This window comes from Indicator indicator, chromosome 17 (assembly GCF_027791375.1).
Source record: "Indicator indicator isolate 239-I01 chromosome 17, UM_Iind_1.1, whole genome shotgun sequence".
NCBI lineage: Eukaryota > Metazoa > Chordata > Aves > Piciformes > Indicatoridae > Indicator > Indicator indicator.
This window is the reverse complement of record NC_072026.1, coordinates 20274392-20291351: the sequence shown is the minus strand read 5'-3', so window position 1 is coordinate 20291351 and position 16960 is coordinate 20274392. Positions and strand designations below refer to the sequence as shown.

General features: G+C 43.3%; 1 protein-coding gene across 1 annotated transcript in view; it reads left to right on the top strand.

Annotated features, from left to right (window-relative positions):
• Window positions 1–15576, top strand: part of TAF1 (TATA-box binding protein associated factor 1) — a 33893-nt gene extending 18317 nt beyond the window's left edge. The window contains 18 exon segments of the mRNA XM_054388743.1: window positions 131–306; window positions 969–1156; window positions 2464–2677; window positions 2927–3092; window positions 3256–3467; window positions 3708–3816; window positions 4006–4104; window positions 4767–4944; window positions 6356–6423; window positions 6819–6941; window positions 7821–7913; window positions 7989–8073; window positions 8583–8650; window positions 8725–8841; window positions 10307–10432; window positions 12441–12591; window positions 13248–13425; window positions 14450–15576. Coding sequence (XP_054244718.1) covers window positions 131–306; window positions 969–1156; window positions 2464–2677; window positions 2927–3092; window positions 3256–3467; window positions 3708–3816; window positions 4006–4104; window positions 4767–4944; window positions 6356–6423; window positions 6819–6941; window positions 7821–7913; window positions 7989–8073; window positions 8583–8650; window positions 8725–8841; window positions 10307–10432; window positions 12441–12591; window positions 13248–13425; window positions 14450–14666 — 2568 coding nt within the window. The 3' untranslated portion in view covers window positions 14667–15576.
• Window positions 15577–16960: the final 1384 nt, after the last annotated feature.

Genomic DNA, 16960 nt, shown 5'->3' with positions numbered 1-16960 from the left:
TGCAGAGTCCCCTTCAGTAATGGTGGAAGGGACATATAGGTTTCTGCTCTGACCTGGTGTGGAAATCCACAGTCAGCTACCTCAGCTGCACATCTTTAAAGCTGTTTCTAGTCTGTCTCCCTCTTTGCAGATAAAGAAGCTGTCCCGGTGGGAGGTGATTGATGTGGTGCGGACGATGTCTACTGAGCAGGCACGCTCAGGGGAGGGTCCCATGAGCAAATTCGCTCGTGGCTCTCGGTTTTCTGTAGCAGAACACCAGGAGAGATACAAAGAAGAGTGTCAGCGCATCTTTGATTTACAAAACAAGTAAGTTCTTATCTGATGTTTACAGCCTGGAACTCCACGCTCTCCCCACCTTAAGATTCCAGCCCTATTTAAGCCTGGGGCCCATGGGTAGGCAGTGATACAGATGTGGATTCAACTGCTTGTGCCCACAGAATGCAGGTCTGAGAAAGAAGGCTTTGGCTATTAATACAAACATGGGTGAGCCTTAGTGTCCTGGTGTTGTAGATCTTTTGGAAAATTTGGAATGAGTTGCATGGTCTGCCATGTATAATGGCATGAGGTGTTTCTCTGGCACTTTGTCATCTTCTTGAGTAGCAGCTACCAATTCTGTGCCCTGTTCTTTAGAACTGCCTGAAGAATGCATGTGTTGTCCTTTGTTCTGATCCAAGACCTGAGAGCAGAGAAGGGAGTACAGTACTGTTGATGAAGAAGAGATCAACTTGTTAGACAAGACTGGCTTGGAACTATTAATCTTTTGGACATGAGAGTTATAGGAGGACTCAGAAGGGAATATATTGTGCCTTTTCTTGTCCTAGTAATTTCCAATATTAAAAATGATGCAAAGGTTTGAAAATTACCTTTAAGTTTCTGGGAAGGCAGCAGGCTTGATTTTTTTTTTTTTTTCTTTTGGTGGGGAGAGAAGGACGCAAGGACTAAGACTTTCATGTCATCTCCTGTTCCAGGGTTCTGGAATCCACTGAGATCCTGTCAACAGACACGGATAGCAGCTCAGCTGAAGACAGTGACTTTGAAGAGATGGGAAAGAATATTGAGAACATGTTACAGAACAAGAAAACTAGTTCTCAGCTGTCTCGGGAGAGAGAAGAGCAGGAACGAAAGGAATTGCAAAGGATGCTTCTGGGAGAAGACAGTGGCAATGACAAAGAGAAGGGCAAAAAGGACAGGAGAGACAAAAAGGGGCTGTGTAAGTAACTTCAACCACCAGAATGTACCTGGGAGGGGATGCAGAGCTCTTGTGTGCTGCTGTGTGCCTCTCAGAGAAGAGTGTGTTCCTTAAAAGGAGGAAGGAATCTACATGTGCTGCTTCCTTCTGCTGAACAGTTACTAGCTGAAAATGTGTGTAAGGTGTTTTCCTTGCACCATAGCTTTGCTTATTTGGGCCTATAAACTTACTGGTATTTCTTTAGATATGCTCTTTTGGGTTTGGGTTTGTTGTTTGTTTTTGAGGGGGGATGTTTTTGAGCAGCTTTCTCAAGATGTGTTCACAAATGGTCCCTGCAGCCAGCTTAGGGTGCTCAGACTGCATCTTGTGTTTAAACCCAGCTATGGCTGCGAAACAGGCAGAGAATTTGGGTGGATAACAGTGTCTGCCATACTGTATGCTGTAGCAGTGTGTTTCGGAGGTAGTTGGGCAGGTTCCAGCTCTGGATCCCCTGGACACCTGTTAATTTTCAGTGCATTCCAACAGAGGACTCAACATGTCCCTGGCTGGCAGGTGAAAGCGTTTCACTTGTCAATGAAATTCTGTGTGATGTTGCTTATGACCACCATTGTTAGTTGTTGTATATCTATGAGCAAAGTTGAGCTCTGCTGCATCTGGGTCAGCATTATTGTTGCTGTTGGAAACACAGACTGAGAATAAATCACTAATTAAGAAAAACCCTGGAATAATACAGTAAGGGATAATGAGGAAGATTTGCTCATGATTGTTGCTTTATGAAAATACACCCAATGTTGTTTTAAACAAAATCTCTCAACCAAAATTATAGATGGTGCTGGAAAGCTTTTGTGGTCGTATAAGACACTGGACATAAAAGTCCAGTGGCTGTATCACTAACTGGAGAACTGGATGATTGTTGATTTTTTCGGTTTCTGCCTGATCTCCATCCTTAGGATCAAACCCACTCAAGCTATAAGCAGTGTGCTGGGCCATGCTGCAGTTGCCTGACAGGTTGCACTTAGGCACCTGCAGGCCCATGGTGACTGTGGCTGTTTCTTCTGGCTTTATAATCCATGTGGATAACTCAGTAGTTTAGCCTTGGTTTTAGGCTGATACTGTGTCATGGTAAGAGAACACGAATGAATGAAACCCCCCAGACTTGTACTGCTTAGTTTGGCTGAATGGGGAAGTTTTTAAGCCAAGAATGTTCTGTATTCAAGCAGTGATGTTTCTATAGTGTGGAAAAAGTACAAAGTAAAGCAACCACTCTCCTGCAGCATCAGCCTCTGGCATCTCAGCAAACTCTCACAAAGATGATGACACTGCCTCTGTCACCAGTCTTAATTCCTCTGCCACCGGCCGCCGCCTCAAAATCTACCGCACATTCCGAGACGAGGATGGGAAGGAGTACGTCAGGTGTGAGACTGTCCGCAAGCCGGCTGTCATCGACGCCTACTGCCGCATACGGACCACCAAGGACGAGGAGTTCATGTGAGACCTGTGTGGTGCTTTCCTTTGTCTTTTTTTTTTTTTTTAATCTTTAACTTTACCTGTAGGCAGTATGAAGAAATGTAGAATTTGGTGTGAAAGTCCAGCATAGTTGTGTAGAGAGGGTGTTTGGAGGGTGTTCTGAATGTTGTTCAGTGAGTGAGCTGGCAGAAGAGTACTTGGTGAATCATCAACTCAGCAGAAAAAGACCTGTGTTTTGTTTTGTTTGGCGTCTGTTTTCCGTTTGCCTAGACGGAAGTTTGCTCTGTTTGACGAACAGCACCGTGAGGAGATGCGGAAGGAACGGCGCCGGATCCAAGAACAACTGCGGCGGTTAAAGAGGAACCAAGAGAAGGAGAAACTCAAGGGCCCTCCAGAAAAGAAACCCAAGAAAATGAAAGAGCGTCCAGACTTAAAAGTAAGCACATTCATATGTGAAGTGTGCTAACAGGTCCTGGGAGGGCAGAGGTTTTCTGTTCTAGCAGTGTTCTAGATGTCTGACTAAGGGATTCCACTGATACTTTGCCTCTGAGCTAGGAGCTTCTGTATGGATTCTCATCTATTGTCTTGTATTTTTGCAGCTAAAATGTGGAGCATGTGGTGCAATTGGCCATATGAGGACTAATAAGTTCTGTCCTCTTTACTACCAAACCAATGCCCCACCTTCTAATCCTGTTGCAATGACAGAGGAGCAGGAGGAAGAGCTGGAAAAAACAGTCATTCACAATGACAACGAAGAACTCATCAAAGTAGAAGGAACAAAAATTGTCCTGGGCAAACAACTGATTGAGAGGTATGGGAAAAAGCAGAGATACCAAAGGAAAAAACAAGTTAGAGCTTAGTGGAAAGTACTCAGTATGTGTATTAATCATGAAGGTGAAATGGCAGGGCATTCCACAGACCACTAGTACCAGATTTTGAGTGTGTAGTTGGTATTATGACAGATGGGACCAGCACCAGTTCTGGGGAAAAAAATGGTCTGGATTCACAAAAAGGCTGGAGAACCCATGAACCTTTTTGTTTTTTCCCCTAGTGCGGATGAGGTTCGCAGGAAGTCGCTAGTTCTGAAGTTTCCTAAGCAGCAGCTCCCTCCAAAGAAGAAGAGGCGAGTGGGGACAACTGTTCACTGTGACTACCTGAATGTGAGTGCAGGTGTCCCTGAGCTGATGGCAGCATCCTAGTTCTGTTTGTACCAACTGGCCAGTTGCTTTACTAGTCCTGTGAGTCCTCCATGTGCCCAGGGAATTAATGAGCCAAATTGCTTAGGATTTCTGGGGTAAATATTCTGCATCTTGGAACTGCCTCAATTTTTCTGCTTCTGATTTCTTTAGCGTCCTCATAAATCTATCCATCGGCGGCGAACAGATCCCATGGTGACGTTGTCATCCATCTTAGAGGGCATCATCAATGACATAAGGGATCTTCCTAATGTAAGTGGAAGCTGTGAGACCACAAACATGTCTTAGGTCAAACTAGGTTGTGCATTGTAGACACCAAAATCAGGCCAGTGTTTGCTCAGATGAGTGCTGTGCCAGTTGTCTGCCCTGATGTGGAATACTTTTATGTGTGTCATTGGAGAAAATTTGGTACTTTGCTGTTTCTGAATGAACTTACCAGAAACTTGCAAAATCAAAAGATTAGATGGAAGATTTGATTTAAAATGAGAATTTAAAATTCAGTTTATTGGCTTTTTGCTGCATAACTGCAAAAGTGGCCTTTAATATAAATCCATCTGAAGGGCTGTGGGAGAGGCCTCTGCCCTGCAAGGGATGTGCAGGGGCAGGTGGAAATGGTGGGGACCATGGGCACCTGTGTTGGGCCAGCGCTGGGGCTACGACCAGGGCATCATCCAGGCACCAAATACCATCTGAGAATTGAGAGATATTTCTTCTCCTCATGTTGTTAAGGAACATGTTGTAGAAGAAAGTGATAGCCACTGTGGGACTGAGTTTATCCTGTTCTCCTTGGTGTAGTTAAAGAATTGATCGTGTGAACATTTTCTATGGTAGTGCCTGTTCAGATGCAGAGGTTACAGTGAGGTTAACTGTGCCAGTACTGTGTTAAGCATTTCTTTTCTCTTTTTCATCCTCAGACATACCCCTTCCATACCCCTGTAAATCCCAAAGTTGTCAAAGATTATTACAAGATTATCACTCGGCCCATGGATTTGCAGACCTTGCGTGAAAATGTCCGCAAGCGGCAGTACCCCTCCCGAGAAGAGTTCAGAGAGCATCTGGAGCTCATTGTTAAGAACAGTGCCACATACAATGGTAGGCTGCTTACCATGCAGGGAAGCTTCCTCCACTGATGTGTTGTACATGGATGAGGTGTGGAGCTTTTAGAACTAATGAATGCAGTGGGAGAGCAGATTAAACTCGCTGTCAGATGGCAAACATAAACGGACGTTTCTCCACATATATCTGACAGACCATTAATGAGCTAATTCATAAATGAGAAAGCGGTGGACTCTAGCATTATCAGTAACTAAATGATTGTATTGTAGTACCTGAAATTCAGGGTGTTGGAGCACCCTCTGCAACAAGGACAGGCTGAGGGAACTGGGGTTGTTTAGCCTGGAGAGAGAAGAGAAGGCTCTGGGCAGACCAGTACAAACAGGAATAGTTCGCACCCTTTGAAGTCATTGCCTTGGAGCATGCAGCTTTTAGTACAGTTTGCATATTTTGGTTCTTAGTCGCAATAAATTTTTCCCTATTTGGGAAGGTCAGAAGGATTAAAAAAAAATTAATAAAATAAGTTCTGCAATAGAGCCTGTATCTGCCGGTGAGAAGTGCTGACTGAGCAACTTCAGGTCAGCTCTATTCTGACCACTGCTAGAAAGGTCTTATTCGCAGAATGTCTCAGGTTGGAAGGGACCTCAGAGCTCATCTACTCCAACCTCACTGCTATGCGCAGGGACACCTCTCAACTAGATTCAGCTGCTCAAGGCCTCATCCAACCTGGCCTTGAATAGCCCCTGGGCAAAGGCAGCCACAACCTCCCTGGGCAGCCTGTTCCAGAGTCTCGTCACCCTTATACTGAAGAACGTTTTCCTCGGATCCAGTCTAAACCTCCTTTCCTTCATTAACCCCTTGATAGACAGAAGAATCTCCCAGCTGCCCCTGAGTAACTCTGAGCTGTGCAACATTCAGGGTGACACTGACAGGTTTTGTGCCTTTACTGCTCCCTTTATTATTCTTATGGCTCTTTATATCCTAATAAATGAGATATTTTTCATAGTTCTTCTGCAAATACCTGTGGCTGAAGAATTGTGGGATTATTTTAAGCTGTGATTTTCCAAATATTCCTTAAATGTCCGTTTTACCTTCCTTATCAGTTCTGCTGCGCTGACTGTTTTTAGTCAAGAAAACAAAAATTTCATCACCTCAGCTCCAAATGTTTTGCCAGTAGGGCCAGGCTTCCACAGGCACTGCTGCTTTCCCATAGGGTTTCCCAACCTTGACAGAATGTATACCAGAAGTGTGAGTATTTGCTACAAGTAATCTTATCCCATGTAAAATCCATACTGAACTGTGTGTCTTCAGGATATACTTGAGGATATACTTCCAGCAGTGCTAGAAATAGCATCACTGATGCCTTAGGAGTAAGCAGGAAGCCACACTGCCATGATTTACCTTTTTAATCAGGCTGGAGTATCTGACTAGATTCGTTGCATGTTTGCAGGGCCAAAGCACTCACTGACGCAGATATCTCAGTCCATGCTGGACCTGTGTGATGAAAAGCTAAAAGAGGCAAGTCTTGTGAATGAGCTGTAATCAGAATGGAGGCGGGGAGGGGGGGATGAGCAGTGGTGGTTAAAGAGTCTGAGGATAAAGGGCATAAGTAGACAAAACACAAGGCTTTAAGGGGAGTAGAAGAATAAGGAAACTCCTGCGTACAGCCTGGGTTGTATTTGAATGTTTATGATTTTAAACAGTTCACATTGGAGTCTTTATCAAAAACAGGTGTTCATTTGTCACTCAAGTTACTTTATCATGTATGCAGACTGATAGCTAGGCTATTATTCCCCCTTACACACAATTATCTTCATAAAATGGTGAGTGGGAGTCTCTTTGTGACAGAGTATTCTGATATTAACAGTTACTAATCTTGGGCCAGCCACTGATGTTCCTTGCTTTTCTTGCAGAAAGAAGATAAACTGGCTCGATTAGAAAAAGCAATTAATCCTCTCCTGGATGATGATGATCAAGTAGCATTTTCCTTCATTTTGGATAACATTGTCACTCAAAAGATGATGGCAGTTGCAGATGTATGTAGCTTGAGTAGAGAGTATGTGTGTGACGTGCAGAACATGCTGGTGATGGTGCTGTTATCCCATGGCTGTGTATTTACATTGTGGTTGTTAGTGCACTGCAACAGACAACCCCAAACAAAACAACCTCCCTCTCCCCAGCAAAAACAAACAAACGGCTAAACCCAAGAGCGCTCTGTCACAGAGGTGGGCTGTGATTTTCTTACTGGCATAGACACTCCTGTGCTCATCCCCTTCACTAGCACAAAGGTCCAGAAGGTCCTGCTGATCTCACTCCGGTGTAGTATCTGTGTCAGCCTCCCTTTAGTATGCTTTTTATGAAGCATGGTTACTCCAAAGCATACACTTCTGCACTTGCTTTGATAGCTCTGGAAGCATGCTGGAAAGCTACGGTTCTCAGGTGCAAATGAAGCACAAGCTGGTTTCTAGTTGCTCGGGTTTACCAAGCATTGCAGTAGCCTCTGATCATCTTCCTGGCCTCCTCTGGACCCTTTCCAGCAGTTCAGTGTCCTTGTGCTGGGGGCACCAGAGCATTGCAGGTGAGGTCTCATCAGAGCAGAGCAGAAGCAGAGAATGCCTTCAGTGTCATGTATAGTATTGTATTCAGTGTACTGTGTCTGAATGGGGTAAGGAACAACCTGTCCTGGTTAGACTGAAGAAGAGAGAGCTTAATGTCTCAAAAATCCAAATGGTAGATCTTTTTTTCCATGTCCCTCCTGAAGCTAAAATACTGGATCCAAGATGCCTTGTCACAAATACTCTTACATTTTGAGTATTGGAGAATTGCTTTATGAGATTTGTAGCTCAAACAGTAAAATGTTGTACACAGAAGTTTTCTAAACTTGTGTTTGTTTTTTTATTTTTTGTTCCATTCAGTCTTGGCCATTTCATCATCCAGTTAACAAAAAGTTTGTTCCTGACTACTACAAGGTGATCACTAATCCCATGGATCTGGAGACTATCCGCAAGGTGCGTAGCTTGAACTGAGCAGCCACTTGAGAAATGTTCAGAGTTGATGACTTACTGGCTGACAATCTCTTCCAGAATATCTCCAAACACAAATACCAGAACAGAGAGGCTTTCCTGGATGATGTTAACCTCATCCTTGCCAACAGCATTAAGTACAATGGTAGGTGGTGCAAGTAAGGCTTCAGCTGCCTCCTGTGCTTAAGTGACTGCATTTGTGCTCTTCTGTAGTAATGTCAAAGCCTGAAGTTGTGAATCCTGAACTTGATTATTGCTTTGCTTTTCTTTCCTGTGAAAGAAAAGATGCTTTAAACAGCGACATTTTCATTGTCACATGGTGCTTTATATAACATCTTGTGTAGTTGCATCTGGAGAGGGTTTTCTACTTGTTCAGTACACATCTGTGCTTCACTGATTTGTTTCTGGGAAATTCCTTGAGCCTCACAGGTTACAGCCTTACTGCCTCCTAAATAATGTTTTTAATGCTGGAACAAACTGGCTGCTCTTTGTTAGCTGAATATAAAACCTGCTTTATGTTTCTCCTTAGATTGGAAGGTGTTAGGATTTAGGTGTCTGTGTCATGAGAGCTGTGTAACCAAACCCAGTCTCTGTCTCATCAGCTGGAAGTGAGCAAATGTCAAAATGCATAAAAAGGTTTGTTTCTTACTACAGGGCCAGAGAGTCAGTACACAAAAACAGCCCAGGAGATTGTAAACATCTGTTACCAAACTCTGGCTGAGGTATGTGGACAGCTGTATAGTTTTGTATGTTTCAGTTTTCTGTTCTGCAACTTAGCAAATGTCTCTGTCTGTAGTACGACGAGCACCTCACTCAACTTGAGAGAGACATCTCTACAGCTAAGGAAGCAGCACTGGAGGAGGCAGATCTGGAAAGTCTTGATCCTATGACCCCTGGTCCCTACACTCCACAGGCAAGTGACTAAGCAAAGCTTTCACTTCCTTCTAGTTTCAGTCTTCTGGATGTTTCATCTTGAGGTGCTGTCTGCAGTTTTTTAGTAGAGTCAGGTGATTTGCTAACAGCTGTTTTCTAATGATAAATATGGGAAGTGGTTATAATGCTTCAGAGTGAAGTATCTAAGAAAAAGAAGGTAATTTTCCAAGCAACTTGCAAAACTAGTCTCAAGATGAGTTGTGTACAGTCAGGTAAGAAGGCAATTTTCCAAGCAACTTGCAAAACTGGTCTCAAGATGAGTTGTGTACAGTCAGGTACAACTGAATGTTGGTGGGAAATTGAAATACTCTGCAAGTGTAGCAGTTAGAAACCGTCAGAAGCAAACAATGAGAAGGTGAGGAGAACAAGAAAAAACAGCAATGCTGTAATGCTGAGGAGCCAGAAAGCTGTTTGGTGGAGATACTGTTGAAGAGGCTTATTGCTATGAGCAAAGAAACTGCCTGATGTGGTCAGTGAAGTGTGACTAATATTTATCTCCCCCTAAGAGTCATCAGGACTTAGACTTGGGATATAAAAAGCAAATACAGCAAGTAGAGAGCTGTCTGTGGTTTACATGTCTGTTTACGTTCTTAGTAAGCCTACTTTGCCTAATGTAAATTATATTGTTGCTGCTCTTACACACTTGAAGGATTGTCATGATGTATAAACTGTGTATTTATCAAAGTGCTACTACATTAACTCTTCAGAAGTCAAATGGCATGCAAACTGCAGATTGGCTTTTAGAACACCATATCCACTCCCCCCTCTTTGTTGCCTTTGTCAGCTTTAGGGTATCTTGAGACAGTGATTTACATAGAATTGATTGAAAGTTGAAGCTTTGCTACTTCACATGTGTTAGGCTCTTCCCAGTTCTGATAGCAGCATTTGTGGTTGCAACATCATTTCCAGCTTAGGAATGGAAATTAAAAGGGCGGTGCTGAGTCGAACCAAAGGTTGATATAATCGAATGTTCTGTCTCTGCAGGGACCAGAAGTAAGTGGATGCAAACATACAGTGATCCTTACACTGAAGCCTCTTTGCTTCTGGCAACTGGCTGTTCAGGCACCTTAAACTGGTCTTGCATCTGAACCACAGTATTTATGAGCTGTAGAAAGACTTTATAACTCTGCCTAATCCTTTTTGAGCTCATTTCCAATGTTAGCCTCTGTAGGATTGCACTGCACAGAAATGCTGACTTCTCTTTTCAGATCTGCTCTTTGGCAAACTTCAAACCTGAAGTGATGAGCCACTGAATTTTGCCACATTTGTTCTTTAGGAATCAATAGCTCATTTGGATTAAGCAGTGTTTAATGATGTAAACACCATGGCAAAAAAAAGCATTTTGCATTGAATCCTGAAATCCCAGTCTTGCCTGTCAAGATACTGTTCTAGTCTCAGTTCAGTGCCTGAGAATGCTGTGTCTCCTGTTTCCACATATACTTTAGCCACCTGATTTGTATGACACCAACACTTCCCTCAGTATGTCACATGATGCTTCAATCTATCAAGATGAGAGCAATTTGTCTGCTATGGACACTCCCATCACTACCCCAGAGAAGAGAGGAACTCAGGTCAGAATCCTCCATTTTTTCATGTGGTTGGAGAGTTGAGTTGTATGAGCAAATTACTGACAGGAGGCAATTCTTTGTAGGAAACAGGTGACAAAGATCAGCAAGCTTCAGGAGCAGAGAAGGGAATCCTTTGCAAAAGTTGTGCAATTTCCTTCATTTTGACTGCTCTGAGGAAAAATGGAAAATATCAGGAGCACTGGGAATTAAGGCTGCAAAACAAAGGATAGAGAATCAAAAGCTGCAAAAGAATCTGCCTAAGGCCAGATATTTGTTTGCTTCGTTACTTCTGGGAGTAGAAACCTGGTGACTCATGCTACAAAGCACTAATGTGCAATCCATTGTTGGTTCTGAATAGGGAAATGGTGAAGTATATTCTGCAGATTTGGAAGATCATGGAATCACAGAATGGTAGGGATTAGAAGGGACCTCAAAGGATCATTGAGTCCACCTTGCCTGCCAGAGCAGGATCACCCAGGTCAGGTCACACAGGAACACATCCAGGTGGGTTTGGAATGTCACCAGAGAAGGAGGCTCCACAACCTCTCTGGGCAGCCTGCTCCAGGGCTCCAGCAGCCTCACGGTGACAAAGTTTTCCCTTCTGTTCCCATGGCACCTCCTCTGCTTCAGCTTGCCCCCAGTGCCCCTTGTGCTGTCCTTGGACATCCCTGAGCAGAGCCTGGCTCCTTCCTCCTGACATTGCCCTGCACATCTTTACCAACATGAGTGAAGCCAATATGATAATTAGATTATTTATAGGGTTATCCAGTGACAATTAGAAGTGGTACAAACAATTAGGAAGAGATGGTTTCCACTGGAGGTACCTTGTAGTTGTAAAAGGAAAAAAAAAACAACAAAGTAGAGAGGTTAAAGGTATTAAATCAATATAAATGAAGCTGTTACAGTAACCATGAACTATTTTTTCTTAGTCTTTATTCTGTATTAACAACAACAAAAAATTGTTGGAAGAGAGGGAATAGCAGAAAGAAATGCAGTAATATGACCATGAAAGTTAACTACCAGGAACATGAAGATGAGGAGGGCCATGAGACAGGAAGATCAGTGAGAGCTCTTTCTGAGCAGTCTAGACAAACAGATTGATTATGAATAGTTTTGTGCCTCTCTGTAGCTTTGAGAATGCCTTCTAGATTTAGAAGTTTTCAACTTTGAATTTATAGAGACAAAACCTGTGTGTCTTCTCTACGTTAGACTCATGGTGACTGAGGGAAGAATAGGAGAGGGATGGGCAGAAGATTTGTTGAAAACTGCCTGCTTTTAAAATATTTAGTGCAAATAAGCAGTATCTAGTGGTATTTCCCAGGAATATCCAGGTAAATAGAGAACTCTGCTGCTGTAAGGCTGCAGCCTCCCTTTTCAAGAATGAGCACATCAGATTAAAAGTGTCTGTAGACTGTGTGCTCCCTGATCTTGGAATAACGACAGAAAGAATCCTTGCTCTGATATACAAATATTTCTCTTTTTGTGGTTTCCCCTGTGTACTCCTGCACTCATCTTTCTGGTGCAGATGGCAGTGTAGCCTTTGGTTTATGCCAGTGGTGCCTTGGTGCTGCTGTGTATGGGTGGATACAGCTGTGTACTGCCTGGTGTTTGCTAATGATGGAATTGCTGTTTGTGTTCCCCATTCAGATGCGCCAGGGGCGAGGTAGGCTGGGCGAGGAAGACTCTGACGTAGATATTGAAGGGTTTGATGAGGAGGATGATGGGAAACCTAAGACTCCAGCCCCAGTGAGTGTATTTACAGAAATCACAGTCACAGTTTCCTGTGTCGAGTTGCTTACTTGTGGTAGAAGTCCCCATAGTGTAGGGGTTGTCTGCTCTGTCTGCCACCCTGAAAGACAGCAATAGGCAGACTCAAATGTAGTTGGAAAATGTCACATTACAAAAGGAGTACTTTGGAATGAAGAGTGATAATGAAAGGGCATCTGCTAGAAATGGCAGCAGGGGTTTGTGTGTTGTTTGATCTTCACTAGTCCTGTTCTCTATGACCTAGGAAGTTGAAGATGCAGATGGTGATCTTGCTGATGAAGAAGAGGGATCAGCACAGCAGCCCCAGGCCAGTGTCCTCTATGAAGATTTGCTCATGTCAGATGGAGAGGATGATGATGATGGGAGTGAAGAAGAGGGAGATAATCCTTTCTCATGTAAGTGTCTTTTTTTATTAAAGGTCGAATAAGAACTGTTTGTTCACAAAGCAGCTGATCTGCTCATCTTCCATGACAAAAATGTCCAGTAGAGAGCACAGAGCATAACTAGGATGGTCTGGTAGTCAAAAGAGGAAGAAAGGCCAAAGAGCAAGATGAGAAAGCCAGATGAACATAAACGGAACTGAAAACAGTGTGGAACGGGAGTGATCTAAGTACAAACTTGAAAGAAAGCAGAGTTAACACAAGAACTGGTCAATTTTATTTCAGAAAGTGAAACTGCAAGTGATTCTGAGAAGGTTTGGGCTAGGATGTGCTGTACAGAGCCAGGAATTGGCAGTTTAGTAGAAGCACAACATTTATTTTGATGTGAAATGGTGTATTCAGTGTTACCAAGAACTGGGAGGGGTGTCTGGAGATTCTTAAGATCCTTTCCTTATTTGTCTGCAAAACCTTGCCATGCAGAAAATCTTACAGTGTTTGGTAGTAGTGACTTCTGGAAACGAGTAGGTGGGAAGAAGGGGGAGTTATTCAGAGAAAACGAGCAAATAAGGCCTTTTTCAGGCTCTTGGATGACAGTCAGTATTGCAGCCTGCAAGCAACGGCAGTAGGTCTGTGGCTGGTGATTTGTGACCAGATGTTGGTTTCTTACACAGCTATACAACTGAGTGAGAGTGGCAGTGACTCAGATGTGGAACCCAGTGCAGTGAGACCTAAACAACCTCATATTCTGCAAGAGAACACACGGATGGGCATGGACAATGAAGAAAGCATGATGTCTTATGAAGGGGATGGTGGGGAGACATCCCATGTTATGGAGGACAGCAATATTAGGTAATTAGAGCTGAGAACCTTGGTAAAATAATTCTTCAAAACAAAAGGCCTTCTTTTAATGGATATATGAAGTGTTTATCATAAAAAAAATAAGCTGAAGACTATCTCGTGATTTTTCTTTTATTTTTTCACTGGTTTTGGTGTTGAACCCATAGTTACTGTAATTGCAATTTACTTCTTACTGAGAGAAATTTAGTCTTGCTGTTAGATTTTCAGTAACAAAAGCGTTAGTTAAATGAAAAAGAAAAAAAAAGTTCTTTCTTGTAGGTTAGATTATTTCCTGTACCCAGTGGTTTTTGAAGGCAGGACGAATAAAGACTTGTATAGGTTGTCTCTGAAACCACAAGCATGATTTAGCTGATGGAGTTTTATTTGGGTTTTTCTCTCCAAGAGTAAGAATTTCCTTAGTTAAGTCCAAAAGAATAGGAATATGCACATTCTGTATTTTGGAAGGAGTTCCATTATTATGTAATGGCAAGTACAGCAGTATCACCTTTATTTTTTTCTGTTCATCTGAAAGAATACTGACCTCCTCTCTTTCCTCTGGCCATCCTGCAAGGTATTCGCATTAGATTCTCTGATCTTTTTCTTCTCATGCATTCCAGTCCCTTAATGCTATTACTGACATTTGTCTAATAAATTACTGTACATGTAGCCGTGCAGGGTCAGGCAAATAGTTGGTTCAGGCCAGTACGTTGACAATAGTCAGCAGAAAATGCTGGAGAAGATGCTTAGAATGAGCTGTCACCCTCTTTCAGTCTGCAGCAAAGGTTGTAGATGGAAGTGGTGATCTGTTTTTCCTCCCTATCAGAGTGGGGTGATGATGCTAGCAGACAGTTGCTTCATCAGAACTGTTCCTATGTTTTAAAAAGTTTGCTATAGTTGGAATTGAAGTGCACAGTGGTTCCAGGTGTTCCACAAGGACTTCAAGCCAGAGAACTTACACAGGAGTTAAATCCAAAGTTGTTGGTATCAGTAGCTGATTTGAAATGATGGTATAGTAAGAGTATCTTCTTTCTTCTAGTTATGGCAGCTATGAAGAGCCAGACCCAAAATCCAACACGAGAGATACGAGTTTCAGCAGCATTGGAGGATATGAGATCTCGGAAGAGGAGGAGGAGGAAGAACAGCAGCGTTGTGGACCAAGTGTGTTAAGTCAGGTCCATCTGTCGGAGGATGAGGAAGACAGTGAGGACTTCCATTCCATTGCAGGAGACAGTGACCTGGACTCAGATGAATAAACCTGCTTTTGTGAGGTCGTGATCGTCCTGGGCTGCTCCAAGATCCGTGAACTTCTTTTGTCCTGTTTTGGTATAAGGAGCAGTGTAGTGTGGACTGCTAACAAGAAAGAGTTTAGATTTTGTGTGTTTTCTTTATATATAGTATTTTAATTGGTTGTAAAACATGTTTCGTGACTGAGTAGATGGTGACAAATAAGCTTTAGACAAGCATGTCCTGCTAAGTTTTGGTTTATTGTAGCCTGTACCAGTTCCAGAATCCAGATGAAGATTTTTAAGGTTTGTTCTTCAGTCTATATTTATACACTGATTGCTCTAAATGCTGGCGTGATGGATACAGCACATCTGTCAGGAAAGAAATACTTGCTTGGAACAAAATGTTGATCAACAACTATAAAACGATTTTCACTTCATCAAGAGAAGGTTTCTCTCTGTGACCACTGCAAGAACATGGTGTCTGAAGTTTTACCCTTGACTGGTTTTGATAGTAACTTTGAATACTTAAGTAAACAGCTGCCTATATATATTTTTAAATTGCAATTAGTCCCAGAAATCAGAATTTGGTAATTGGAATCTTCAGGAAGGCTCACTGTTGGAAGGAGATTAATTTTGAGTCCCCTGGCAGGCATGTGCAGACCCTGGGGTTGCAGTTCTGCTGCCTCTATTACTGAAAACAGCTAGTGCCCTCCCCAGCACTGGTTAGAGATTTGTGTTCATGGCTGGGCACACAGGGCATCACTCCAGCTGTGGGAGCTCTTCCAGAGAACATAGGTCAGCATGCCAGGCATAGTCACTAAATGTCTGGCAGTGATTAACATATTCATCATGCTAATGTATGCAAATGTCTCACTCCTACCCTCTGGTGAATTTTGGGGAGGGGGCTTCAAGAAGAATTCCCCTGACTTCCTTCCCTTCTGATGCTCACTCTATTCACTAGTTGATGCCAAGGTTCAAGTATGCTCAGAGAGGTGTGGCCTCATTAGTGAGAGTCTTAATTGTTTAGCGTCTTTCTCATCTTCAGGAAAGCTGCTGACTTCACAGTTTATCACCTTTCTTTTGTAAGGAAAATTGGTCCCTTACTAGAGGTTCATATTCACAACAGAGACAAGAGGAGTCCTGTAAAATTTTATTTGAATAAAAGGAAAGTTCATGGGATACTAATCCCTATAGAATCTCTCAAATTGCTGGAAGGCACAGCTTCCCTTTTATCCTAAAACCCGGATGCAGATTTCCCTCTCCCTTTTCCCATTGGCTGAGGTATTTGGAATTTACAGCCTTCCCGATCCACCTGCTGCATGTCCCCCTTTACCTGTGCCCCCCCTGTGTGATGCATTGTATGAGCATCATTTAAATTGGGCTCTTATCTGGGCACGGAAGTTCTTATCCAGCTGCCTATTAAGCCTGCATGCTGTCCTAACAGTTGAGCAACTCAGGCTGTGTTCAGTTTGTTATCCGGGCAGGACAGTCTCTTGCTGATTTACAGCATGATCCCTGGTGAGACATCAGCAGAGGAGGCTCTTTGTGATTTACATGTAACGGAAATAAAGCTGGACTGTGGATAGTCGTAGTCTGGTCCAGAGTTGCTGGAGAGCAGCCAGGCAGAAAGGGACCTGGGGGTACTGGTTGACAGCTGCTGATCATGAGCCAGCAGTGTGCCCAGGTGGATCAGAAATAGTGTGGCCAGCAGGAGCAGGGAAGTCATTCTGCCCTGTGCTCAGCACTGGTTAGGCCACACTTTGAGTACTGTGCCCAGTTCTGGGCTCCTCAATTTAATAAGGACATTGAGAGACTTGAACGTGTCCAGAGAAGGACAACGAGGCTGGGGAGAGGTCTCATGCACAAACCCTAGGAGGAGAGGTTGAGGGAGCTGGGGTTGTTTAGCCTGGAGGAGGCTCAGGGGAGACCTCATTGCTCTCTACAACTATCTGAAGGAAGGTTGTAGCCAGGTGGTGGTTGGTCTCTTCTCCCAGGCAATCAGCACCAGAACAAGAGAACAGAGTCTTAAGCTGCGCCAGGGGAAGTTTAGGCTTGAGGTAAGGAGAAAGTTCGTTACAGAAAGAGTAATTGGCCATGGAATGTACTGCCCAGGGAGGTGGTGGAGTCACTGTCACTGGAGGTGTTCAAAAAAAGCTTGGATGTGGTACTTGGAGCCATGGTTTAGTTGTCAGGAGGTGTTAGGTGATAGGTTGGACTTGATGATCTTTGAGGTCTTTTCCAACCTGGTTGCTTCTGTGATATCAACTTCCTCTAGCCACCTCTTCATTTCTATAGACACCTTCCACGTCAATCCTATCACC